This window comes from Eleutherodactylus coqui, chromosome 1 (assembly GCF_035609145.1).
Source record: "Eleutherodactylus coqui strain aEleCoq1 chromosome 1, aEleCoq1.hap1, whole genome shotgun sequence".
NCBI lineage: Eukaryota > Metazoa > Chordata > Amphibia > Anura > Eleutherodactylidae > Eleutherodactylus > Eleutherodactylus coqui.
The window spans coordinates 368,656,714-368,680,777 of NC_089837.1; the positions used below are offsets into that span (position 1 = coordinate 368,656,714).

The 24,064-nt window shown below is 43.2% G+C and overlaps 2 protein-coding genes across 2 annotated transcripts in view; one reads left to right on the plus strand and one right to left on the minus strand.

The window, feature by feature from the left end:
• Positions 1-24,064, minus strand: part of CFAP47 (cilia and flagella associated protein 47) — a 508,792-nt gene that overhangs the window by 368,794 nt on the left and 115,934 nt on the right. Inside the window, exons 24-27 of the mRNA XM_066577980.1 lie at positions 21,685-21,785; positions 6,098-6,257; positions 5,780-5,978; positions 4,744-4,950 (exon numbers count right to left, since the gene is read on the minus strand). Of these exons, the coding sequence (XP_066434077.1) occupies positions 4,744-4,950; positions 5,780-5,978; positions 6,098-6,257; positions 21,685-21,785 (667 nt within the window). The remainder of the gene's footprint in view (positions 1-4,743; positions 4,951-5,779; positions 5,979-6,097; positions 6,258-21,684; positions 21,786-24,064) is intronic.
• AMELX (amelogenin X-linked) overlaps positions 1-24,064 on the plus strand; it is a 677,225-nt gene that overhangs the window by 360,941 nt on the left and 292,220 nt on the right. The window lies entirely within an intron of this gene.

Here is a 24,064-nt window from a genome sequence, read left to right on the forward strand (position 1 = left end):
TAGTGTGAAGCCATCCTAAAACTACTGATTCATGGAGTGTATTAAATTTTTTTACACACTGCTTCTGCATTTTGGCTTAGTTTTGGTCAAATAAATAATAAAATGGTGTAATTTGCTGTGTGTTGGTCATCTGATGTTTTATTTATTTAAATTTAAAACAATCTAAATTATGCCTTGATACATAAAACAATGGAGTTCAAAGACAGAGTACTAATCTCTTCAAGTCACAGTGTTTCGTTGTATGTAGTAGCCACATCCTGTGCCATAGTTTACCACAGGTGGAGCTGAGTCAGGCAGGGAGATCCAGTTGGCAAGGTAACCCAACACTGCCCAAAACTGCTCCTGTATAGCTCTAGGACAGATACAGATTTGTTGATAGATTTCTCACAACTTCGATGGCAATATGAAATCTAATACATTAAAATGAAAGATGTAAATTAAGTGTAAAGTTAGATATGTTTTAAATTATTTTCTGTATTTTCTACATTTCATTTTCCTTTACTGCTACATTTTGATTAAAGATTAGAAAAGATTTCTGTTCCTGTATGTTTTATGATGTGTACTACTGTAAGATTAGCAATAGAAGGTTTGATATATCCTGGTGATGTATAAAGCATTATGATCGCCATAATTAGCATGTGGGTATGAATAAAACTTTGGTTAGTGATTACAGATAAAAGCCCACACAGCAGACATTACATTGTGAGCTGAGGGACAGATGTCAGTGAAAATAATCTGTGTACAGCTGTGTACTTCAGAATGTGACAACATTATATAAATTATGGATAATATTAGCTAACATTTTTGTAAATTTACAAAGCACAGCAGCTTTCAGTAGCAAAAAAAGCAAGAACTTCAGTTGAATCACAGCCTTTGCATAAATTAAAATATTGTTGAGATGTTTCCTGCATTTATAGGTATACGAAGCTGCTACTAAAATGTGTTATATGTGATTTAAGTTGTTTTGAAATCTTAAAGGGAATCTGCCATCACCTTTGAGTCTCATAAACTGTGCTATGGAGCTCAAAGGTGAGGGATCGGGGAGTTTGGGGAGCTGTATTCCATACTCACTGGTGCGTCCAATTCTAGTGCTGTGTCCCCATGACGTTGGCGTGCGTGCAAAGTGTGACTCTTTTCAGCCAGCTCTGTACGCGCACTTTCCATTAGAAATGAATATTAGAGCAAGTGCACAGTACAACTTGATTATATAAATCAAGTTTTTATGTTAAACAGATGTGGTAAGTATTTTTGATGATTTTCTTTTTTAATTTTTGATGTCATGATTAGAGATGAGCAAGCACGCTTGGATAAAGCAGTTACTCGAGCGAGCATCAATCTTCTCGAGTAACTGCTTACTAGTCCGAGCAGGGGTGTTGTGGGGGGAAGAAAGGTAGAGATCTCTCTCACTCTCCCCCCCCCCCCCCGCTAACTCCCGCCGTCTCCTGCTCACCCCCGGCCCTCCGAGCCTGCTCGGACCAGTAAGTAGTTACTCGAGAAGAGCGATGCTCGATCGAGTAACTTCTTTATCCGAGCGTGCTCGCTCATCTCTAGTCATGATCTATATTAAAATAAGAAAATGTCTGTTCTTGTTGGTTTGATGTTGGGTGCGTCCCCTGTCTTGTATTGGGTGGATTTTAGAGCAGGAAGCTGGGGGGGGGGAGCTTGCTCTGTCCACTCCACGCATTGACCTAGTGTTGCAGTGCATCCAGGACCAATGCAAATACAAAAAAAAAAATAGAAAATAAAATCCTGCATTATTCACATTGGTCATTAAGGGTCGCTCTACATGGAACAATTAATTGTTGGAACGAGTGAATCATGATCGAGTTGCTTGTAAACAATGTCCATTTACACATGTAGATAATAAGTTACATTTTTTTGGCATTTCTTCATCATAGCTTGTTCAGTGCATCCATAGTCTGTCAAGTAAGTCTGTAAATGCCTTGGAATAGTCTCTGAACAACTGGATGATTACCTTTCACATAAAAATGACTACCAAATGCTAAAAAAAATTTTTGCCTGCGTAAAATAAATGACGAACAATAAATAATCATTTATCGTTTATGCTTTGGCTATGTTCACACTTAACGATTTGTTCATTGTTGCACAATTCAAAGATTATTTGAACGACAATCGTTCCATGTAAAAGGGCTCTAAGCTTAATATTAGTAGTCTAACACTTTCACTTCTGTAGAGAAAACTTTTCAGCAGTCATCTCCTTATCATCTAAAGCATAATTTCAATGAAAGGTAACACCTACATATATATAGATAACATAGGATCCACCATTCACAATAGGTGATGTTAGAGCTTCTTTACTCCCCCTTCCACACTCTGTAACAAGTGACTTCTGCACTTGTTACAGAGCATGCCTAGAACAATACCACATAGAAGTCAATGGAATCCTTCCTGTCCATTGTGTGAATGGTCCATGAAGCTGCTGTAAAGCATCACTTAATGTTGTTATATGCGGTTAAGGCAAGATGGCCACCCCCTAGTCATGTGCAGAAAATAGAATAAAAGATCTACAATCAGAAAATAAAAACAGATCATGAATTTGAATATGTTTCAATCTGGTTCTATTTGGTAAAAAAAAACCCATAGATGATACATTCCCTTTAAGGGCTTTCTATGAGATCTCTACACTTCTTAACTGGTAGACTGGCCAACTATTATTGCTTATGTTTGATTTAGGCCTGTACCTAAATGTAAATTTTAGCTCTTTCCAGGGATGTTGAATGAGATTTATATCAGGTCTCAAATACCATGGTGAGTACTTTTCTCCATTTAAGCTGTGTGAATGGATGAATGAGAAAAGTTTATCTGCTTAAAGTATCTGTAGAAAACTGAAATTTACAACTTTTGAAGGACACCAATTATGTTGCCAATACCATTTAAGAAAGTTTTTTGTAGGATAAGAAAGACTTCAGTGCTCAGCTTAAAAGTTTTTTCTTCTACTGCAAACCAAGCCTTCAAAAAAATGCAATAGAACGTTGTACTAATAAACATGTAAATTTACAGAAGTGGCCATCAGACAATAACATGAAATTGAGTTTAGTAGAAACAGTTCACTCATGCTGAACTATCCAATTAACTAAAGACAATCTATGTGTTTTTAGAAGGTAGGAATTTCCTATATCCCCAATATATTTTCTCATAACATCAACCAAAAGGAGTTCTGCATATAAGTAAAAATGAAAGATAATAAAGAAAACTGGCTGCTCAGTGAAATTGCACTCTATATGTTGCATATCACCATCTTGAAAGAGTGAAATGCATTTGTTACCCATCAGCCATTCTGTTGTTTGCATACTTATTTCCCTAATGTGCACTTGCAAAGAAGTTACAGAAAATAGGCAATAGTCATTAAATATATTATGTGCATCAACATTTGCAACCTGCTGTTAGCCAAAAAAAAGCTTGAGCTCCGACTGTGAAGGGAAAAAACTCATAAAAGCAGGAAGCTCATTTTCATGAAACATACTCTGTGATTTTGTCATTTATTCTCAACTGGAAGACAGGCGTATTTATATATTTATTTGGATTTCCTTCTTTTTTTTAAACTCTTGTCTAATGCTGTAAAGCATTATGACATTTTCCTCAATGGATACATTGTTGTGTGGCATACATTCAACAAATTAGATGACTGGCAATTGATGATTGCTGCACTGAGTTTTTTAGAACTCCCAGTAAAAGATAATATAATACATTTTTCTATGCTGAAGTTTCTCCAAAGGAGTCATGTATTCAAAGTTTCTAGATTGTAATCTTTAGTATCAGACATTGAATTCCAAAGCGAATAATTAAAGGTATTATTTAAAAGCAAAAGCAAGTGAGAATAAAAGTCTATTGTTACCATTATTCTGTATTGCTAAGCCATGCAGAACAGCTATGGGGTTAACACTACCATGCAAAATTACAGATCCGAAAAACAATAAGAAGAGATGTATTATTCTTGGGAGAACTCAGGCAAGAGGAACAAAGGAATGTTTCTCAAAGAACTTATGCTTGCTAAAAAAAGGATGTTCGCAATTTAATTATTAATAGGCCTCTAACATTTGAAGAATAATAAATGTCTGAATCATCAGCTCAGGTCTATGTTTGGATCAGGAAGGAGCAGGTCTGTGATATAAAATAACATTTTGTCTACTCCCTACAAAAATAAATCAGAGGTTAAAAGCAAGGTGATGTCGTGCTTTGATGTGGAGGTTTTAAACTAAAATGCTTGAGGGAAGGGAGCCAAAATTGATAACACTTTGAGCCTAGAGGACTATACACAGGGATGATAACCTTAAAAGGAATTCTGCAGATACATAGTCATATCCAGATTTACTTAATTGGTACCAACTGTACCAACTTAATTTCAGGATAATGTCAGATGAAAATAGAACACTTTACTAAGAGTGAGTTGCACTTTTGATAGTCGAGCACTGGAAACAAAGAAACATAAATTACTGTGTCCCAAAGTGCAGGTATAAAGAGAAAATGTAACCAATAAATATATATCTGCCAGCAGCCAGTTGCATTTACTAATATCAGTACATTAATATATTATATATCAATATGGACTACTATCACTGGCAGGAATCTGCAGAGTGTTGGGAGTGAGTTGGTTGAATTTATTACCTCTTATTGTGATAATAAATTGGTAAGGAAGCTGGAAAACGCCTTAAAACTTGCTGTGAAGAAAACTAGATTCTAGATGATTTAACACTGGTATGTTATGAACAAAATGTATCTTACTGGTTGTTATCTTCATCTGTAAATATCAGGTCAGCCAAGCAAGAGACTGGAGTGGAAGATTTGAAGGCAATCTTGCAGACAATTCTTTCACCCAAGTGACCGGAGCCTGAAATAGTCTGCCCATTGGGGAAATGTACAAAAAACACCTTTTTGCAATCTCCGTTGTCAAATTCCACCTCTGGGATTTCCACTTTTAACGCAGATGGCCTACAGAGAGTCAGTTCATTTTGGTTAAACAAGGATAAAGATCTGCACGCCAAATTATAGCTCACATACAGTAGGAAACTATACAGAAAATAAAGTAATCTATTATAATTTATGCTTGTTTTATTGTACCAGAATATAGCTAGACGTCTTCTGACACAACTCTTCTATATGACAGACAGCTCCTTCTCCTGCCCTTCTAAGTACTAGGCCACTTCTACTCCAACTCTCCTAAGTGACAGAAAGCGCTTTCTTCAACTGTCCTTTATGTTTACAGATCTCCCATATGACAGACCAATCCTTCTTGAATTCTACTATGTGAGAGAGATCACTTTAGCTTTCCTGAAGGCCATTTAACATGAGTTGATAATTGGCATTTCATACTAAAGTACCTTTTCTGTGGAATTGGACCAGCAGGTTATCCTTCGCTTCTCACCTGCATCAATGAGGCTTGGGCGCCATTGATCCCATCTCCAGTTCACTGGCTATCCTTTCCTTTGACAACATTTGTTAAGTGCTAACTACTACATATTGGGAACACCCCACATCATCTGCCATTTTGGAGATGCTCTGACCCAGTGTTTTAGCCATTATAATTTGGCTGTTGTCAAAGTAGCTCAAATCTTTACATTTTCCCATTTTTCCTGCTTCAACCCATCAACTTCAAGAACTATTCATTTGCTACCTAATATAGCCCACCCCATAAACAGCATAATTATAATACGATAATCAATATCATTCACTTTACCTTTGAGTGGTTTAAATGTTATGGCTGATCAAAGTAATAATGCTGGTTATTTTGTAGAAACAGCTGAATATCTTTTTAATATACCTGTTATAATTAGCTATGATGACATCAACCACTGCTTCGACTTCTGTGTCCAAAGGCACAGGTGTTAGCATAACACGAGGAGGATCAAAGGTTACCAATGGTTTTTTTAAACAACCCAACAGATGGAGAGGTACATAAAGAGTATCTAGATTATCATTCAAAATTACTGGAATTTCAGCTGTGTAATTCCCTGGTCCAGCTGTAGCAAAAAACAGAACATCGGTTAATAAAAACTATTATACAATGAAAATCATATATGCGGCAAAGAATGAACTATAAAATCAGACTATTAAAACATCAATTCTACCCGATACTTACTAGGGCAAAAGTGAACATTAATCCTACTTGTTTCTCCTGGATCAAGCACACCTGAACGTTTACTGAACTTGAAAACTCCATTTCTCAGAGTTTCCAAAGTTTGATCAAGGTTTAACCTCCATGACACTGTTATCTTTGAAGTGTTGCTTAGTTCAAGTATCTACGGAAAGAAGAGAATTGAGCATAAGGATCTTAGAGAGAAGATAGCTAAAGGCCTAAGTCATATATTTTAAGTTCTTCTGTATGAAAGTAGCGTAATTATATGATACATATTCATGCTTTAAAATAATATGCATCTTCCTTACCCTTTAAACTCTTGAATGTATAAAATATATTAACTATCTATTTTCTAAGACGTATTATAAAATGATTGGCCTACATACTTCAGATGGGACAGTTCCGATCCTAACACATCAAAAAGTCCATTGTCCACAGTCAGGCCATCAGATATAACCGGATCTGCTCCAACCCAACAGACAGAGAGAAACATCTATACCATCTTAAAAGGAAATTTTTAAATCAGGGCTACCATCCCACCTCAATTGATTACCAAATCACCAGAGCCACCAGCATACCCAGAAATCAACTACTCCAATACACAGAGAAGGAAGTAAATGATCGTGTACCTCTAGTAGTCATAGAATCATAGAATGGTAGAGTTGGAAGAGACCTCCAGGGTCATTGGGTCTAACCCCCTGCTCAGTGCAGGATTCACTAAATCATCCCAGACAGATGTCTGTCCAGCCTTTGTTTGAACACTTCCATTGAAGGAGAACTCACCACTTCCCGTGGTAACCTGTTCCACTCATTCATCACCGTCAGAAAGTTTTTTCTAATATCTAATTTGTGTCTCCTCCCTTTCAGTTTCATCCCATTGCTTCTAGTCTTTCCTTGTGCAAATGAGAATAGGGCTGATGTCTCTGCACTGTAACAGCCCTTCAGATATTTGTAGACAGCTATTAAGTCTCCTCTCAGCCTTCTTTTTTGCAAGCTAAACATTCCCAGATCTTTTAACCATTCCTCATAGGACATGATTTGCAGACCGCTCACCATCTTGGTAACTCTTCTTTGAACTTGCTCCAGTTTGCCTTGTCTTTTTTGAAGTGGTGTGCCCAGAACGGTACATAGTATTCCGGATGAGGGCTGACTAAGGAAGAGTAGAGGGGGATACTTACCTCACGTGATCTAGACTCTATGCTTTTCTTAACCCTTTCCAATCCACTGTCTGACCTCTAAAGACATTATGGTTTAAGGCTCTACAGCTCTGATGTTGGAAGATGCCCGTCGGGGTTCTCTTACTGTCTATTGCCAGCCTCTCTGCTGTCGGAGCCTATCCAACGTGTCACCTCATGCAGTACTGACTTTAGCCAGCATATAGCGCCATTGTATAACAGCAGAAAAAGAGTAAGCCCCCTAGAAAAACCAGGATACATATTGGATTGGAAAGGGTTAATACATCCCAGAATTGTGTTTGCCTTTTTGGCTGCTGCATCACATTGTTGACTCATGTTTAATCTATGATCTATTAGTATACCCAAGTCTTTTTCACATGTGCTGCTGTTTAGCCCAATTTTTCCCATTCTGTATGTGCCTTTTTCATTTGTCTTGCCCAGATGTAGGACTTTGCATTTCTCCTTGTTAAATATCATTCTGTTAGTCGCTGCCCACTGTTCAAACTTTTCTAGATCTTTTTGAATACTCTTTCTCTCTTTCCTAGTGTTAGCTATTTCTCCTAGCTTTGTGTCGTCGGCAAATTTGATCAGTCTCTATTCAGTTCCCTTCTGCAGATCATTTATAAAAATGTGGAACAACACTGGGCCTAGTACAGAGCCTTGTGGTATCCAGCTTGATACATTCTTTCACTTGGATGTGCAGCCATTTATGACCACTCTTTGAGTATGATCACTCAGTCAGTTGTGAATCCACATAAAAGTTGCCTTGTCAATCCCATATTTAGTCATTTTTTCAATAAGTATGGTATGAGATGCTTTGTCAAATGCTTTGCTAAAGTCAAGATATACCGTATTTTTCGCTTTATAAGACACACTTTTCTTCCCCCCAAAGTGGGGGAGAAAAGTCAGTGCGTCTTATAGGGCGAACGTGCCGCTTGTTCGCGCGATCGCGAGTTTACGCGCTATCATGTGAACATTCAGCCAAAAAATCAGTTCTCTCTCCTTTGCACTGCTGCCCGCTGATTGGTGGTGAGCGCCGGCGGGAACAACTGTTGCTCCCCTTCCTCCACCAATCAGCTTGACCCCTTCCTCCTATGAGGAAGTGCTTACAGTTCTTTCATTATTGCATGACAAAGCTACCTTAGTCTCCTGCTGCATCCATCCAATTTTAGAAAGATGTCAAAGCAGAAACGACTAGCATATAAAATCCCTTTTAAACTGGAGGTAGTGAAATACGCCAAAGAATATGGGAACAGAGCAGCTGAGTGAAATTTTGGGCCGCCTTCAACAGAAAAAATAATACGTGAATGGAGGAAACAGGAGGAGGAGCTGCAAAAAGCAGATAAAAGTAAGCACACTTTTGGTGGGCGTACTGCAAAATGGCCATAGACAGACGTGGAAATGAAAGAGTGGATAATATGTCACAGGAACAACGGATTTTCAGTCTCTACAAAAATGATAATCTTTGAAGCCAAGCGTCTTGCTGCAGAGAAAGGCATTGAGGACTTCACTGGATCCGCATCGTGGTGCTACAGGTTCATGAGGAGATGTGGCCCTGCTATGCGCACCAAAACTAGGATTGCACAAAAAATGCCTAAAGAATATGAAGCCAAGATTGTGTCTTTTCATAAATTTGTAATTGATGCAAGAAAGAAAAATGGCTTTGAAATAGGCCAGATTGGGAATATAGATGAAGTCCCGTTAACTTTTGATGTTCCATCAAACAGGACTGTTGATTTGAAAGGTGCAAAATCCATAACTGTGAAAACCTCAGGAGATGAGAAAACGCATTACATGTTTGTGTTGTCCTGCTGTGCAGATGGCACCCAACTTCCACCAATGCTAATCTTCAAAAGAAAAAGCATGCCAAAAGAGGCAATCCCACCAGGAGTTATTGTCCATGTTCATGAGAAAGGATGGATGGATGAAGGTGGAATGAAAATATGGATCGAAAAAGTGTGGTCCAGACACCGTGGAGGGCTTCTGAAGAAACCTGCCCTGCTAGTACATGACCAGTTTAGGGCACATATCAGTGAAAACACAAAAAAAATATTTAAAGAAGCAAAGACCCATCTAGCTGTAATTCCTGGGTGGCTTACAAGCCAGTTGCAGCCTCTGGATGTTTCTATTAACAAGCCATATAAAGTTTTCATGCGAGAGGAGTGGAACAAGTGGATGGCTGCTGGAAATCATGACCTGACACCCACTGGACGCATGAAAAGGCCCACTATCCCTCAGGTTTGTGAGTGGGTGAAAACATCGTGGCTGGCTGTGAAGGAGGAAATTGTTATAGGATCCTTCAAGAAATGTGGCATCAGTAATGCCTTGGACGGTTCTGAGGATGGAATCCTTTATGAAGATGCTGACACCAGTGATAGTGAGTCACTGAGCTTGATAAGTTCGGACAGCAGTGAGGAGTTTTTGGGGTTTCCTGATGACTAGAGGTGTATTGTTCTAAAATAAAAATCTCTGCTCATCTGTTAATTACAGTAATAATAGTTCTTAATGCGGCTGTTGACTGACTGCTGTTCATGTTTACATATTATTCTGTTATTTTATTAAATATTTAAGCCCACTTTTTGGTTCAAAATATTTTTTCCTACTTTCCTCTCTCTAAAACCTAGGTGCGTTTTATCATCAGGTGCGTCATATAAAGCGAAAAATACAGTACTTTATTCACTACATTTCCCTGATCAACCCAGTCAGTGATTCTGTTATAGTAGGAAATTAGATTAATCTGGCATGACTTGTTTGTTACAAACCCATGCTGGCTCTGGTTAATTTCTCCATTTTTATCCAAGTACTTGGATAAAATGATGAGGAACGTCCTGGACAACTGAGAGAGGCTGATGTTCTAGAGATCGTCAATGATGTGCACAACCTCATAATGGAGAATCTGCGAATTTCAGCTAAAGGAATAGCAAACATCAGGGGGATTTCTTTTGAACATGTTTGTGTCATTATCCATGAACATTTGAACAGGAAGAAGCTATCTGCAAAGTCGGTCCCCAAATGTTTGACAACAGATCAGAAAAGCATGCGAGTGAAAACTTCCCAGTCCATTTGTCAGCGTTCCCAGACTGATAAGAACTTCCTGAATCGACTGGTCACTATGGATGAGACCTGTAATCACTGTTGGGAACCACTAATAAATAAAATATTTTATAATATATTATATTTTATTTATTAGTGGTTCCCAACAGTGATTAAAGTTGTTCCAGTGGGAACTTTTCTGCCTCGGTGATAAATGGATGAGACCTGGAATTATTTGTATGACCCTGAAACAAAGGAGCAATCAAAAGAGTGGAGGCACAGTGGTTCTCCTCGCCCAAAGAAGTTCAGGGTGCAAAAATCAGCCAAAAGGTGATGGCGTCTGTGTTCTGGGAGAAGGAGGGCGTGCTGCTAATGGATTACCTTCAAAATGGTTCCACCATCAATGTAAGGAATTACATTGAACTTTTGGACCAATTGAAGGTAGCTCTGAAGGCCAAAAGGCGCGGCAAGCTGTCCAAAGGAATCTTGTTCCTGCAAGACAACGCCTCCGCTCACACTGCACAAGCGACCATGGCAAAACTGGTAGAGCTAGGCTTCCAGCTGGTTGACCCCCCCCCCCCACCTTATTCACCAGATCTAGCTCCCTCCGACTATCATCTGTTTCCAAACCTGAAGAAACACCTCAAGGGTACCAAATTTCACACCATTTCTGATACCATGGCTGCTACAGATGACTGGTTTGATGCACAACCGAAATCCTTCTTTTTGCAAGAACTTGGAATACCGATGTAAGAAGTGTATTGACATCAGTGGAAAGTATGTGGAATAAATGTAAAGTTTCATCTTCCTATCTCGTTTCTTTCTGGGTAAAGCCAAAGACCTATTAGCACCCCCTTGTATCTATTAGAGTGCCCCTGCGGTAAGAAATATGTAGCAAGAACGAGAAATGAACTCAGAACACGTATCTCAAATCATAAATTCAACATAAAAAGAAACTAAACAAAACAGTGTATCACATCATTTTTCGGAGGTACATAAATGTCAAACAGAACATCTCAGAGTTACACCTTTAGAGCATATTCCATCAAAATCCATTAGCCAACTGAGGAGAAAAGAGATGTATTGGATTTACAGGCTCAAAACTTTAATTCCACGGGGCATGAATGAAGTTTTAGAGAAAATATAAATGAAACAGATCATTAGTTCAACAGCTTTAATATATATGAGGAATATTTTCAATACACACCACTATACAATTCTGAAACAATGATGAGTAATGAACTAATTGTAATTAGTAATGAACAATTAGATCCACCCAGAAAGCTACTTATTTTCTGAAATTCTTACCATATAACTACTGATTGTAAATTATGAACTTAGAAACCATACTGATGGAATGAAATGATTTTAGATATATGTAGAGATGAGCGAGCACCAAAATGCTTGGGTGCTCGTTACTCGGGATGAAATTTTCGCGATGCTCGAGGGTTCGTTTCGAATAATGAACCCCATTGAAGTCAATGGGCGACCCGAGCATTTTTGTATATCGCCGATGCTCGCTAAGGTTTCCATTTGTGAAAATCTGGGCAATTCAAGAAAGTGATGGGAACGACACAGCAACGGATAGGGCAGGCGAGGGGCTACATGTTGGGCTGCATCTCAAGTTCCCAGGTCCCACTATTAAGCCACAATAGCGGCAAGAGTGCCCCCCCCCCACTCCCAACAATTTTTACTTCTGAAAAGCCCTCATTAGCAATGCATACCTTAGCTAAGCACCACACTACCTCCAACAAAGCACAATCACTGCCTGCATGACACTCCGCTGCTACTTCTCCTGGGTTACATGCTGCCCAACCCGCCCCCCACCCCCGCACGACCCAGTGTCCACAGCGCACACCAAAGTGTCCCTGCGCAGCCTTCAGCTGCCCTCATGTCACACCACCCTCATGTCTATTTATAAGTGCGTCTGCCATGAGGAGGAACCGCAGGCACACACTGCAGAGGGTTGGCATGGCTAGGCAGCGACCCTCTTTAAAAGGGGCGGGGCGATAGCCCACAATGCTGTACAGAAGCAATGAGAAATATAATCCTGTGCCACCGCCATCAGGAGCTGCACACGTGGGCATAGCAATGGGGAACCTATGTGCCACACACTATTCATTCTGTCAAGGTGTCTGCATGCCCCAGTCAGACCGCGGTTTTTTATAAATAGTCACAGGCAGGTACAACTCCGCAATGGGAATTCCGTGTGCACCCACAGCATGGGTGGTTCTCTGGAACCCACCGGCTGTACATAAATGTATCCCATTGCATGCCCTGGACAGCAGAGCTAACGTCAGATTATATGCAGGTGGGCTTCGGCTCACACTGCATGCCCCAACCTGACCGGGGTTTTTAATTCATAGACACAGGCAGGTACAACTCCCTATTGTGAAGTCCCTGTGGACCGACAGCATGGGTGGGTGCCAGGAAGCCACCGGCGGTACATAAATATATCCCATTGCATTACCCATCACAGCTGAGGTAATGTCATGTTTAACGCAGGTAGGCTTCGGCCCACACTGCATGCCCCAGTCAGACTGGGGTTCTTTAGAAGTGGACACATGCAGTTACAACTGCGTGTGGACCGACAGCATGGGTGGCTCCCTGGAACCCACCGGCGGTACATAAATATATCCCATTGCAGTGCCCAGCACAGCTGAGGTAATGTCATGTTTAATGCAGGTGGGCTTCGGCCCACACTGCATGCCCCAGTCAGACTGGGGTTCTTTAGAAGTGGACACATGCAGTTACAACTCCGTGTAGACCGACAGCATGGGTGGCGCCCTGGAACCCACCGGCGGTACATAAATATATCCCATTGCAGTGCCCAGCACAGCTGATGTAACGTCAGCTTTAATGCAGGTGTGCAAAAAATTAATTGGATTACACTGTAGGCGAGGGCCCCAAAAGCTGGTGTACCAACAGTACTAATGTACGTCAGAAAAATTGCCTATGCCCAACCAAGAGGGCAGGTGAAACCCATTAATCGCTTTGGTTAATGTGGCTTAATTTGTAACTAGGCCTGGAGGCAGCCCAGTTAAAATAAAAATTGGTTCAGGTGCAAGTTTCAACGCTTTAATGAGCATTGAAACGTATAAAAATTGTTTACAAAAATTATATGACTGAGCCTTGTGGGCCTAAGAAAAATTGCCCGTTCGGCGTGATTACGTGAGGTTTCAGGAGGAGGAGCAGGAGGAGGAGGATGAATATTATACACAGATTGATGAAGCTAAAAGGTCCACGTTTTTGATGGTGATAGAGAACAATGCTTCCATCCGCGGGTGCAGCCTACGTATTATTTAGGTATCGCTGCTGTCCGCTGGTGGAGAAGAGAAGTCTGGGGAAATCCAGGCTTTGTTCATCTTGATGAGTGTAAGCCTGTCGGCACTGTCGGTTGACAGGCGGGTACGCTTATCCGTGATGATTCCCCCAGCCGCACTAAACACCCTCTCTGACAAGACGCTAGCCGCAGGACAAGCAAGCACCTCCAGGGCATACAGCGCGAGTTCAGGCCACGTGTCCAGCTTCGACACCCAGTAGTTGTAGGGGGCAGAGGCGTCACGCAGGACAGTCGTGCGATCGGCTACGTACTCCCTCACCACCCTTTTACAGTGATCCAGCCGAATCAGCCTTGACTGGGGAGCGGTGACACAGTCTTGCTGGGGAGCCATAAAGCTGTCAAAGGCCTTAGAGAGTGTTTCCCTGCCTGTGCTGTACATGCTGCCTGATCTCTGCGCCTCCCCTGCTACCTGTCCCTCGGAACTGCGCCTTCTGCCACTAGCGCTGTCGGATGGGAATTTTACCATCAGCTTGTCCGCCAGGGTCCTGTGGTATAGCATCACTCTCGAACCCCTTTCCTCTTCGGGTATGAGAGTGCAAAGGTTCTCCTTATACCGTGGGTCGAGCAGTGTGTACACCCAGTAATCCGTAGTGGCCAGAATGCGTGTAACGCGAGGGTCACGAGAAAGGCATCCTAACATGAAGTAAGCCATGTGTGCCAGGGTACCTGTACGCAACACATGGCTGTCCTCACTAGGAAGATCACTTTCAGGATCCTCCTCCTCTTCCTCCTCCTCAGGCCATACACGCTGAAAGGATGACAGGCAAGCAGCATGGGTACCCTCAGCAGTGGGCCAAGCTGTCTCTTCCCCCTCCTCATGCTCCTCCTCCTCCTCCTCAACGCGCTGAGATATAGACAGGAGGGTGCTCTGATGTTGCAGGGTGCGCAGGGTGGCAGCGTCAGTGTGGGACTTGCGGAAATGTGCGCAGAGCCGGCGCACCTTTCCTAGCAGGTCTGACAAGCGTGGGTAGCTTTTCAGAAAGTGCTGAACCACGAAATTAAAGACGTGGGCCAGGCATGGCACGTGCGTGAGGCTGCCGAGCTGCAGAGCCGCCACCAGGTTACGGCCGTTGTCACACACGACCATGCCCAGTTGGAGGCTCAGCGGCGCAAGCCAGCGGTCGGTCTGCTCTGTCAGACCCTGCAGCAGTTCGTGGGTCGTGTGCCTCTTCTCTCCTAAGCTGAGTAGTTTCAGCACGGCCTGCTGACTCTTGCCCACCGCTGTGCTGCCGTGCCGCGCGACGCCGACTGCTGGCGACGTGCTGCTGCTGACACATCTTGATTGCGAGACAGAGGTTGCATAGGAGGAGGAGGAGGAGGAGGGTGGTTTAGTGGAGGAAGCATACACCGCCGCAGATACCACCACCGAGCTGGGGCCCGCAATTCTGGGGGTGGGTAGGACGTGAGCGGTCCCAGGCTCTAACTCTGTCCCAGCCTCCACTAAATTCACCCAATGTGCCGCCAGGGAGATATAGTGGCCCTGCCCACCTGTGCTTGTCCACGTGTCCGTTGTTAAGTGGACCTTGGCAGTAACCGCGTTGGTGAGGGCGCGTACAATGTTGCGGGAGACGTGGTCGTGCAGGGCTGGGACGGCACATCGGGAAAAGTAGTGGCGACTGGAAACTGAGTAGCGCGGGGCCGCCGCCATCATACCTTTGAAAGCCTCCGTTTCCACAACCCTATACGGCAGCATCTGCAGGCTGATAAATTTGGCTATGTGCACGTTTAACGCTTGAGCGTGCGGGTGCGTGGCGGCGTACTTGCGCTTGCGCTCAAACACTTAAGCTAGCGACGGCTGGACGGTGCGCTGAGAGACATTGGTGGATGGGGCCGAGGACAGTGGAGGTGAGGGTGTGGGTGCAGGCCAGGAGACAGTAGTGCCTGTGTCCTGAGAGGGGGGTTGGATCTCAGTGGCAGGTTGGGGCACAGGAGGAGAGGCAGCAGTGCAAACCGGAGGCAGTGAACGGCCTTCGTCCCACCTTGTGGGGTGCTTGGCCATCATATGTCTGCGCATGCTGGTGGTGGTGAGGCTGGTGGTGGTGGCTCCCCGGCTGATCTTGGCGCGACAAAGGTTGCACACCACGGTTCGTCGGTCGTCTGCACTCTCAGTGAAAAACTGCCACACCTTTGAGCACCTCGGCCTCTGCAGGGTGGCATGGTGTGAGGGGGCGCTTTGGGAAACAGTTGGTGGATTATTCGGTCTGGCCCTGCCTCTACCCCTGGCCACCGCACTGCCTCTTCCAACCTGCCCTGCTGCTGCCCTTGCCTCCCCCTCTGAAGACCTGTCCTCAGTAGGCGTAGCAAACCAGGTGGGGTCAGTCACCTCATCGTCCTGCTGCTCTTCCTCCGAATCCTCTGTGCGCTCCTCCCTTGGACTTACTCCAATTACTACTACCTGAGTGATAGACAACTGTGTCTCATCGTCATCGTCCTCCTCACCCACTGAAAGCTCTTGAGACAGTTGCCGGAAGTCCCTAGCCTCATTCCCCGGACCCCGGGAACTTTCCAAAGGTTGGGCATCGGTCACAACAAACTCCTCCAGTGGGAGAGGATTCGGAACCATTGCTGCCCATTCTGGGCAGGGGCCTGAGAACAGTTCCTGGGAGTCTGCCTGCTCCTCAGAATGTGTCATTGTAATGGAGTGAGGAGGCTGGGAGGAAGGAGGAGCAGCAGCCAGAGGATTCAGAGTTGCAGCAGTGGACGGCGCAGAATTCTGGGTGGTCGATAGATTGCTGGATTCACTTTCTGCCATCCACGACAGGACCTGCTCACACTGCTCATTTTCTAATAAAGGTCTACCGCGTGGACCCATTAATTGTGAGATGAATGTGGGGACGCCAGAAACGTGCCTCTCTCCTAATCCCGCAGCAGTCGGCTGCGATACACCTGGATCAGGAGTTCGGCCTGTGCCCACACCCTGACTTGGGCCTCCACGTCCTCGCCCGCGTCCACATCCTCTAGGCCTACCCCTACCCCTCAGCATGGTGCATTACCAGTAGTGCAGAAACAGAACGCTGTAATTAAATGTGCCGCTTATTGGCCTGTAGTTGGAGACTGACTTCGCTTACGGAACGCACAGCAGAGCCAGGAAAGAATTTTGCGCAAGCCTGCTGTAACACTTAGCTGACTGCGTATGAATTAGGACAACTACCCCCAGCAGAGACGCAGTACACTGAAGACTGTCACAGGCAGCCCAAATAGAAATTTTTTCCCAAATTTTTTTGGAAAAGACCACTGCCAATATAGACTGTATATGTCTTCTGTCCCTGCCTCACCACTACTGGCCCTCGACTATGTAAAATTACTGCAGACTGTTTCACTGTGGACAGGAATACAGCGGTGATGTGACGGGCAACGCAGAGCCAGGAAAAAATTTTGCACAAGCCTGCTGTAACACTTAGCTGGCTGCGTATGAATTAGGACAACTACCCTCAGCAGAGACGCAGTACACTGAGGACAGTCACAGGCAGCCCAAATAGAATTTTTTTCCCAAATTTTTTTGGAAAAGACCACTGCCTATATAGACTGTATATGTCTTCTGTCCCTGCCTCACCACTACTGGCCCTGGACTATGTAAAATTACTGCAGGACGCAATGCTCTGGACGCAATACTCTGCACGGCCGATATACAAAAAAAAAAAGTGCAACACTGCAAAAAGCAGCCTCAACAGTACTGCACACGGTCAGATTTGGCCCTAAGAAGGACCGTTGGGGTTCTTGAAGCCTAAAATAACTCCCAACACTCTCCCTATAGCAACTCCAGCAAGACAGCACTTTCCCTGAGCTATGTCAGAATGCATCTGTGGCGAGCCACGGGAGGGGCCGATTTATATACTCGGGTGACACCTGATCTCGCCAGCCACTCACTGCAGGGGGGTGGTATAGGGCTTGAACGTCGCAGGGGGAAGTTGTAATGCCTTCCCTGTCTTTCTATTGGCCAGAAAAGCGTGCTAACGTCTCAGAGATGAAAGTGAAAGTAACTCGAACATCGCGTGATGCTCGCCTCTAGTAACGAGCATCTCGAACACGCTAATACTCGAACGAGCATCAAGCTCGGACGAGTACGTTCGCTCATCTCTAGATATATGATATATATTTAAAGAACGGTCTTTGTAATCATGAGATTTATTTTTATATAAAAATTTTTATATCTTTTACTGTTTTTCAATGGGTATATGTATTATAAGGAAGGATTTTATGTACTCCAATTGTGAGGATATTTTAAAATACGTATATATACCCATGTTGTTTGTTATAAATGTATTTATGCCTGAAAAGAAACCCCATGAAAAAAAATGTTATGGCCAGGGGCATGGTTAGGGTGTGGCTTATTACGACATATTATATATTTCACATTGAATGTCAATTTTTACGTGGGATTTTTTTCACAGGGGCACCTTTACCCAAAATGTTTAGATGATATACACAATCTAGTCATTTACAATCTTTTAATGATCATTTTTAGCTAATCCCTCCCTCCACCATTTTACATGCAGCGATTCCCTCCCTCTAGCATTTTACATTTAGCCATTCCTTCCCCCACGAATATTAGCCTTTTATTCCCCAACTCCACACCATTCGCAACCTGATTTGTTGTTTGGATTTACGCATTCACGGTGATTGGTTGTTTAGGTTGGCTTGTGTAGAGGTAGGGAGTAACAGGCTAATATGCCTCCCCCACCATTTTACATGCGGCCATTCCCTCCCTCCCCCCTCCACCATTTTACATGCGATCATTCCCTCCCTCCCTCCCCCCACCATTTTACATACAGCCATTCCCTCCCTCCACCATTTTACATGCAGCCATTCCCTCCCTCCACCATTTTACATGTGGTCATTCCCTCCCTCCACCATTTTACATGCGGTCATTCTCTCCACACCCTCCCTCCACCATTTTACATGCGGTCATTCTCTCCCCTCCCTCCACCATTTTACATGAGGTCATTCTCTCACCTCCCTCTGGCCTGTCTATCTGTACTGAACTTATTCTCCATGACCCAACCCCTGGCTTGATTCTCTTGTTACTATACACTGGACTATACTCCTGTTCACAACCTCAGGTACCATGCCTAGGCTCACAGTAGCATAATTTGTCACAGTACTGAGACCCAATGGTGGATTATAATAGACGTGGTTTGGGTGACCGTTCCAGGTTCAAGGATGCAGGGGGAGGCCTACGGCCATCCCAATCATCCCCATTAAAATTCATGCTGCTAAACCTCCTACTGCAGGGAGAAGAAGAGGGTAAACTCCTTACTGTATACAGCCTTTGCTCTCTGCCAGTAATCTCACATCATAAGTGCAAAACAGGATGTCATCATTCCTCTCCAGGCACTCACTGTGTTACAAGTACTATAAGGGAGGGGAGAATGAAGTCCTGCTGTGCAATGCCTATGTGATCAGGCACAGACAGGGAAGGATGCATGTGTAGCAAGGAATTTAACCCTTTCCCTGTAGCCAGAGGTTTAGCAGCAGGACCAGACTCTATAAAAGGGTCACTGGAGCTACAGAAAATCCTGTTATTAACTGGAGCACACAGGAGAACCTATTGCTAATTGAGGCCACAAATTGGGTCACTATTATTAATTAGGGCAAGAGGTCCTATTACTAAGTCCTATTACTCTCATCTTAATCCCCCACCCAGCCCACGCCCTCCACTCTGCTAATGAAATAAGGTTACAAGCCCCTTTAACTCGAACCTCTCATTCCTGCCTCCAAGACTTCTCCAGTGCTGCACCAATCCTCTGGAATGCACTTCCGCAAACTATCCGGGCAATCCCTGACTGATAAAACTTCAGTAGTGTTCTAAAAACGCATGTCTTCAGGAAGGCATACCATATCCCCTAAACTAAATCCCTTTTTAATCTGCCTGATAACATGCTCCCTGCCCTACTGATTGCAATCCCTGGCAGCCACAATCAACCGCCCCCTGCAGTCATGTCGATTCAGGCACTATGCGGCTCAATTTTGACCAACATCTGTGTATAGCATCCTACACTCTCCACCTCACCATACTTCGCACATCTCCAGCCCCTTTACCTTCTCTATCACCCCATTACTTGTAGTATGTAAGCTCGTTGGAGCAGGACCCTCACCTCTAATGTGTTTATCGATTCATTAGTACATGTAACAGTGGTTTTGTTTGTTTTCCCCTGCTTTGTAAACTCTATGGAATATGTTGGCTCTATATAAATAAAGATTATTATTATCAATGTTACAATGAATGTATTATTTAGAGGTATAATAAAGTTAACCTGCTGCATCTAAGCCCAAAGCATTATAAAGTTTGTCTTATAGAATATATACAATTTTGGGGGGGAGGGAAGGCAAATTCAGTTGTGGCGGATTTGCTGCGGTTGTTCAACAGCACAAAAATCCAAAGTAAGGCCACCTGCAGACGGCCGGGTAGGATCCCGCTGCGGGAATTCTCACAGCGGCACCCGATCCGAGCCCCTGCACTCACCTCTCCTGCGGCTCTGGCTCTTTGAAGTGACGGCTGCCGGCCAGCCAGCACATGCTCAGAGCGGAGCCGGCGGCCCGGGAGTGACATTTCTGTGCGTGACCCACACAGAAATAGAACATGCCGCGATTTGTTTTCCGCGTGTGATTTCACGCGGACAAATCGCGGCCGTCTGCATAGGATTGCGTATTGTAATGCAATCCTGTGCAGGCATGCACAGGCGGAAATTCTGCGGGAAATCCCGCCACGGAATTTCCGACCGTGTGCAGGGGGCTTAAGGTCTCCCTCACACAGCTGTTTTTTTCAGCGTTTTGTGCTGCGCTTTCAGAGGCTCCCATTGTTTTCAGTGGAACCTCTCACACATCCTCAGACAGCCGCTCAATCGTTTTTCTGTCTGTTCTATTTTTGGGCGTTAAGAGCTCAATGATGAGGAGTGATGAGGAGTGCTAGAAGCTGGCGTCAAAAATGAAAGTAAACCGCAACACCTGTGTAAGGGAGGCCTAAATCTGCACTTCATTTCACACCATTTGGTGCAAATTTTGATGCAGATTTTCATGCCGAGTCACACAATTGAAGGGGTTAAATCTGATGCAGATCCACACCAAAATGCACACCAAATCGTTATTGTTGTGGTTGGTTATTTAATGTTTTATCAGAAAATATTCTACTGAGGGGCGGCATTGTGTATGGGATCCAAGTTGTGTGACCAGCTCTAGGCCCATGGTCTCCTTGATCCACCACTGCGGGAATCACTTTCTGAGTAATGACCTGGGGATCCCACGATGAAGCCCACATCCCCATTGGTGTCACCTCAGGATTTGGCCCAAAGCCAAACCAGTCTGTGGTTTGATGAATCCACAGCCGCTGATCCTGACAAGGTTGTGACATACTGTAATGTCTGGCTCTGATAATGAACGCCTGCAGTATAGTCAATGTATAAAACAATGTAGCATCTTAAAGAGAGTCTATCATCAGAGTATGCTGTCCTACAGGCAACAAAGTATCATAGTATGGGGACAGGTATGTTCCCCTCTTAGCTAAAACGGCAAAATAAAATGATGCTGTTGGCTAAAAGAAACAGAAAGATTGCAGCTCATTCATAGTCCACTGAATACAAGAAAGGGCACTCAAGCGGACTACAAATATCCAGAATGTTATGCTTTAAATGTACATTTGTGCAGGGAATTTGGTATTCTGTATCAGAAAGAAGCAGCCCTAATTGCTATAAAGATACATTAAAACATTAATTAGTACTGAATTTTGTAGTTATAAATATTGTGAAGATAAAAAGGTGGAGATTAACTTTCAGCATAAGACTTCATTTTTACCAATTAATGTGAGTGCTGAAATGCCTATAAAATATATATAATATTCATAGATTAACAGGAAAGAAGTTAAACTCATGGGATTATTCCCCGTTGGATATAGGCCAATATACTGGATCCGTGTCTCGTGATTATCATATGGATAGGAACTAATATAGCTTTTGGGAACTTTTCTTAATTCATCATATTCTCTCACTTTAATAACTCTGGATTTATAGTCTATTTTTCTTAAATACTGTACATGAAAGCCTTACCTGCGAGCATAAAAAGTCATCGGCAATGCCCAGATCAAACACTCCAGACGGTAATTCAAATGTAATGTGGGTAGTGGAGAGCCTGAGCAGCTGCTGCAGAACTGTGGAAAGGCATCAGAACTGAAATTACTAGACTGTTGAGACATACATTAAGGGGATTTAGGTCTGTTGGTGTAAATAACAGCTAATCATTACATGATGAAACATGTAGCTTTCTAATATAATTTGTTTTAATTCCTCACCGTTTTCAAGATGCCTGCTTGCAGTCAGTGAATAGAAACACATTGCTTACATAAGTAAGCTGAAAGATCTCACTATTAGAGAAGGCTCACAATTTCACCACGTAATGCACGTTTTATAATTGTGCATAATACATGCCTAAAAAAGACCGCAGCATGTTCTGTTTTACCGCATATTACGTGCGATAGAGTCCTGTTGTTCTCTATGGGCACATACATGCAGCTTTTTACACATACGCTCGTGTGAGCCCGGCCTTAGGAGTTTGTATAAAAATGGTTTCCTGCCAGTGAGCTAAATACATTAGCGGCCAAAACTTGTTTACTGTCTTCATAGTTTGCCACAATATACAGCATTTGTGTGGTTACGGCAAAATTCACATATTTGCCAACTGTATGCCTACATTTGCAATTCATTGCCTTTAACTATAACATAGATATACCATGATTTATATATTGCACTCTGCACTCAATACCATTAACGGCAAAGCGAAAACAGAATGACGGAAATCTTTGTAGTTTTTCTAAAAATTAAAAACTAACATTTTGCATCTGCATTGACATAAATATTCACATCCTGTACTCAGTACTTAGTTGAAGTACCCTTGGCAGTAATTACAGTCTCCTTGGGTATGATGAAACAAGATTTGCACATCTGGATTTGGGGATTCTCTGCCATTCTTCTTTGCAGATCCTCTCACGCTCTGTCAGGTTGGATGGGGATCGTCTATGAAAGACACTTTATGGTCTCTAGAGATGTTCTACTCAGGGCTCTAGCTGGGTCACTCAAGGATATTCATAGAGTTGTCCCTAAGCCACTCCTCTATTGTCTTGGCTGTGTGCTTAAGGTCATTGACTTGGAAAGTGAACTTTCTGCCCAGTCTTAGGTCACTTACGTCCTATTTATTATTTGTACTCCTATTTTTGAGGACATTGTCCCAGTCAATAAGGTTAAGGGCAACACTAAGCTGATCGAACTTGGCCTTTCTAAAGTTTAGTTTTTTCATAGCTCACCTGTAGAACTCTCTCTTTAAAAGGTGAAATGTATTATATTATGATCACTATTTCCCAGGTGGCCCCCAATCTGCACCCCTGTTATTCTGTCAGGTCTATTGGTTAATATAATGGCCCTCTAGTCAGATCCTGTACAAGTTGTGTAAGGCAATTATCTTTACTAATTGACAGAAACTTGTTACCTTTATGAGATCCGCAGGTTTCGGCTTCACAGTTTATATTCGGATAGATAAAAATCACCCATAATAATTACCTCATTGTAATTGGCCGCTCCATCAGTTTGTTTCAATAATAGATTTTCAGTGGCTTCTGTTATATTTGGTGGTCTATAGAAAAGCCCTATGAGGATTTAATTGTTGTTTTTTTCCTGCATGTATTTCTACCCATAGAGACTCACAAATATCTTCCCGTGATGTGGGCTTTAAACAGGATTTTACATAGAGACAAACCCCTCCCCCTTTCTGGTTTTTACAATCCCTTCTGAACAGACTGTAACCCTGTAAGTTCACTGCCCAGTCACAGCTTTCATCCAACCAGGTCTCTGTTATTCCCACTATGTCATAGTTTTCCTCAGACATTATTGCTTCTAGTTTGCCTATTTTATTGTACAGACATCTAGCATTAATCACCATACAGTTTAAGTTTGGGTTATATTACTTGTATGCCTACTAACTGTTTTGACATTTCTAACTGTACTAAACCACCGTTCCACCCCCATTTCCACTACTTAGTCCAAGGTCACTGTCTACACTGTCTTCCAACCTATCTCTCTAGTTGTCCTCCCCCAAGTCCCTAGTTTAAACACTCCTCCAACCCTCTAGCTATCTTGTCCTCCATCACAGCTGCCCCCACTATTGAGATGCAGCTTAACACTATGGTAGAGCCTGTAGCCAATAGTAAAGTCAGCTCAGTTCTCCAGGAACTCAAACCCCTCCTTCCTACACCAACTGTGGAGACACTTGTTTGCCTCTCTAATCTCCCGCTTTCTTTCTGGTGTGGCACGTGGTACAGGTAGTGTTTCAGAAAATATTACTTTGGAGGTCCTTGCCCTAAGCTCACATCCTAGTTCCTTGAAATCGTTTTTAAGGACCTTCCACCTACCTCTAACTTTGTCATTGGTACTAAAGTGT